The sequence below is a fragment of the Prunus mume genome, linkage group LG5, assembly GCF_029339155.1.
Source record: "Prunus mume cultivar Tortuosa linkage group LG5, ASM2933915v1, whole genome shotgun sequence".
Lineage (NCBI taxonomy): Eukaryota > Viridiplantae > Streptophyta > Magnoliopsida > Rosales > Rosaceae > Prunus > Prunus mume.
In genome coordinates, this window is record NC_142702.1 from 6,454,609 (window position 1) to 6,458,843 (window position 4,235).

The 4,235-nt window shown below is 37.4% G+C and overlaps 1 protein-coding gene across 1 annotated transcript; it reads right to left on the reverse strand.

The window, feature by feature from the left end:
* Positions 1-1,589: 1,589 nt before the first annotated feature.
* Positions 1,590-2,941, reverse strand: LOC103330812 (cytosolic sulfotransferase 15-like). Its single transcript, XM_008233425.2, has one exon. The coding sequence runs from the start codon at positions 2,804-2,806 to the stop codon at positions 1,826-1,828; it is 981 nt and encodes a 326-aa protein (XP_008231647.1). The 5' UTR covers positions 2,807-2,941; the 3' UTR covers positions 1,590-1,825.
* Between the last annotated feature and the right edge of the window lie 1,294 nt (positions 2,942-4,235).

Here is a 4,235-nt window from a genome sequence, read left to right on the forward strand (position 1 = left end):
CTTTTGAACAAAAAGAACTGTGCCTCTCTTTTGAGAAGATACAGCTTTCGACATATTGGTTTTTGAGCATATTGAATTTTTAAGAGAAAGTTGATGTGCATATTTTTCAAATAAATCATCAAGTGGTCCTTGTTTATTTGGTGATTTATCAAATCCTTTCATCATTCATATTGCATTCATATATATGTCGGTGACTCATACGGTTGAGGGCACCAAGACCGTGGTAGTGATTTTCCTCCAGCAAGTTTGAAGCAATCGTGACCAATATTGTGTTCAACATAAGAAGTGTCAAGATCATTTCGTGACAAAAGTTGGGTTACGAAGAAGTCGGTAAACATTATCTAGAATGTGTTTAGGATAAGTGTGTGAGTACTTCTTGTAGTCATTGTTTTATAGTAGATTTGTGTTGGACTGAGGAGTCTCTTGGATTTTCCCCAGAGGTGGGGTTTTACCACATAAAATAATTCTCTGCGTGCTCTTTTATTTTATGTTCAATGCTACTGGAGTTTATTTTTTGTTTATTGATTATAATCTTAAATTGGCATGATCAACCCCTCTAGGCATTTTTAGTCATCCTACAGGTAATTTCAAGAAGTAAACAATGAAGATAACTAACCAAACCCGCAACAAAACCAACCCTAAGCATGACTCATGAAATTTTCTTCTTAAAAGCTTTAAGTGCGTATATGAGTATTTGAGTAGCTCCACCTTAAGCAACTTTTCTTATAGATTATAGATTATATTTAGGTTTTTCAGGTCTAATGGTCTCTTAATTTTGACCTGATTCACATTTTGGTCTCTCAATTTCCAAAATTGTGCCCATAGTCCTTTAACGTCACTTTCATTAGGACAAATGGTCCTACCATCAATTTTGTTATTTTCTGTTAAATGCAGAGGACAAAATGATATGTTACATTTTATTTATTTATTTCCACCATTTGAATATTCCTTTCACCCAAAAATTAAAAAACCTTCTTCCTGTAACTAACCGCCAGCCTCCCAAGGCCGCCCCTTTATTTTCTTTTGTGCAATGGCCCTCAGCTTCTGCTCTGTAACGTTTTTATAATCAGAAGTGTCTTGTGTATTTTTTTTTTTTTAAATTATATTGCTTGGGGAAATTTCTTCCTTAATTAATTACTGATTGGGGGCATAATCTTTGGGATTTGCTGCATCAACCTTGGTTTTTTTTTTCTTCTCTCACTTTTCAAATATCGAATCAGAAAGAATATATATTGAGCTCTGTGTGGTGGGTGATGGCGTCAGTGGTTACTCCCTTTCATTGAAATGCTCTGATCATATTTTGTTCTATTCTATGACTTTTTGTCTGCTTTATTAATTGTTTTCCTTTCAACTTTTGCCGCAGTGAGAATATATTTTGCCATGGTTCCTTTTCAAAAATGTTCCTGTAATGATGACCTAGAAATGAAAGCTTTTGATAGTGAGATGGCATTGTTGTCAGCCCAAACCGCTGGTTAGAACCGCATTAACTCACTAGCCAATTGAACGCTCTGTAGGTTTACGCTTATATTTGTTGTCAGTAGAAACATGATAATCACCCAAATCCAAATCCAAATCCAAATAAACTCAACTAAATACAACTTTATCTCTTTCAAATTTAGATTATTTGCCACAATAATGGCATGATAATGATTGCATCTGAAAGGAAAGCACACAGCATGTCTTGAACTAAAATGAAAAGATTTGCACTGCATACATTTCACAATTGAGGTCACAATCCTCTTCTTTTTGAGACAGAGATTTGGCATCCACCTTTTGGTTTCACTAAAAGGAAGCAGACAAATATCCAAAAACCACTGCAGGCCCCCTATGGAAACACTTTGAATCCCAAACCTGAACCACCCAACCTTTCTTCTATGACTTTGGACAACCTCTCCACCATCTTAGGTGACAAATAGTTCACCCAATCTCCCACCTCAGCTTTTCTAAACAGGTTTTTATTCTCAAAATTCTCAATAGAAGACCCAATTTTGTTAACCTCCAATTTCTTCATGTTCTCAAAACAGCAAAGCTTTGCAATGTTTTCAACCACACCACCTCTCTCCTCCTCCAAAGTAAAAGGGAAACCCAAAAACTTTGCCAGTTTTTTCAACTGAAAGGCACCATCTTCCTTCATGTCCTCATACTTCAAGAACAACACCTTGTTAGGCCTCAGCAAGCTCTCCTTCCAATACCCAAGCATGTGATCCCAAAATGGACCAAACCCAACAATGCCTTTGCAGTACATGTCAAAGGCCTCCTCCATGGAGATTGGGGATCCAGATTCTGGTTTCACTTTGTTAAGGAAATGCCAAGAGGAGACAAATGTGTCAAGTGGATTTCTGCAGATAAAAACAATCTTTGCGTCAGAATTTTTTATGGAATTTCCCAATGAAGCAAAGGGTATGTGTGTTCCAAAGAGTCTTGGCTCAGAAATGTTGGTGAGATCAGGGAGCTGGTTGTTGGCATAGAGCTTGTACTCAAGGAAAGGCACAAGATCATGAGGGTTTGAGTTGAGCAAAGGATGGCTCTTTGAGTTTGGAATGAAACGGTGCCGGTTCGAAACAGCAAAAGCTAAGGCTTTCAGCCATGTGGTGCCTGATTTTGGAATGCTGGCCACCACTATGTCAGTGTCATTAGCTTGGAAGTGCTTTTGGAAAGACATAATGGATTGGATCTCAGCTGACTGGCACCAAAAGCCTTGGAACTGATAGAGGTGAAGGGTTCTCCAACCTCTCTCTTTTGGGAGAGAAAGAGGCAGTTCAGTGCACTCATCAGTGAGTTTTTGTTCTTCAAGAGTAGGTGCCATTGAAATGGTGAGAATAGAATTAATGGGCTTGAAAATCAGGGCGCAGATACCCCCTTATATAGTGTAAGCTCTCCCACTTACATTATGTGGTGGTTTTAGGATTCAAAAGCAGGTTGGACAAAACTTACATACTAAATTCAACGGTACGAGCAAATTTCATTAATACTATCCTATAGAGATTAGTTAGTGCAGCCCAACGTACCAAACGAGCCTTTAAATTGCTAAGGAAAAAATGAAAGAGCAAATTGTAGAAATAGTCTTTGAATTTGTACTCAGAATTGCACTTGAATTACATTACTAAATTTTACAGTGTACAAACTTTTAAGAATGTGTAGCAATGGTCTCAAATGTCAAATATGTTTTCTTTTATGTCAACATTAGTCACATGGTGTGAACGTAAGTTGTTTAAGCGAAGTTTTATTTTCTCAAAATTGATCACATGGTGGGGACCTGACTGTTGTTTAGGTGAAGATTTATTTTTATTAAATTTGGTCACACTGGTGGGGACGCTAATAAGTTGTTCAGAAAAAGGTTTTGACAATTCAGTATTCATCCTTAGCCTCCAAACCAAACAACCCACTCCTCCCCCTCCTTATCCTCCACTTTACTCATCGCGTTGAAGATAAGCCTCACCACCAAGATTTCTCTATTGTGCTAGAAATCCAAAGGGCTGAAAAGGTCATGTATATAGCTCAGGATGAGAATTGAAGGACAGAATGTTGAGGTTGTACGAAATGATGATGAGGCAAACTCATGTCTGTCAAAAATAATAAATAAATAAATAACCTAACTGATACGAGACACCTATCATATTTTGACGTGGATTTATGGTATTTCTTGATAGTGAAACTTATTAATTTTAAAAATGAACCACGTACAAGGATCCACACGTATACCAAATCAAGCCACGTTTGCATACGCCCTGCCGTACGTACATGTGGGACCATATTGTTCATCAAAGGGAAGGCCTTGGTAGTTGGGTGCATGTAACGTACGTATGGACCATGGGGTCTTTTTCAGGCTTTGACTGTTTGTGGATGGATGTTAGCGTCGACATGCCGCGAAACATAGGGTTACGTGCGTCAATTGTCCTCTTCAGCTTTACGACTTATGTGGCATAGCAAGCATTGCCGCAATAATAACGCAGCATGCATCGACCAAAAAGGTATGAACATGGACTACACGTAGGACTGATTCGTTTAATTAGACGTCATGTTTTGCGCTTAGGATTAAATGGTATTGCATACCTAATATGTTGAATGAAGAAACTGTTTTTAAATTTTGTATAAGTTAAAGATAAAATATGAATTAGTCACAAAAAAAAGTAACCGAGTTAAAGGTAGAATATGAATAAGTCGTGAAAGAAATTGACCCTTTAAAATTTCAACAAAATGATTTGATATCAATACATTATAACCTATTAGTTCGA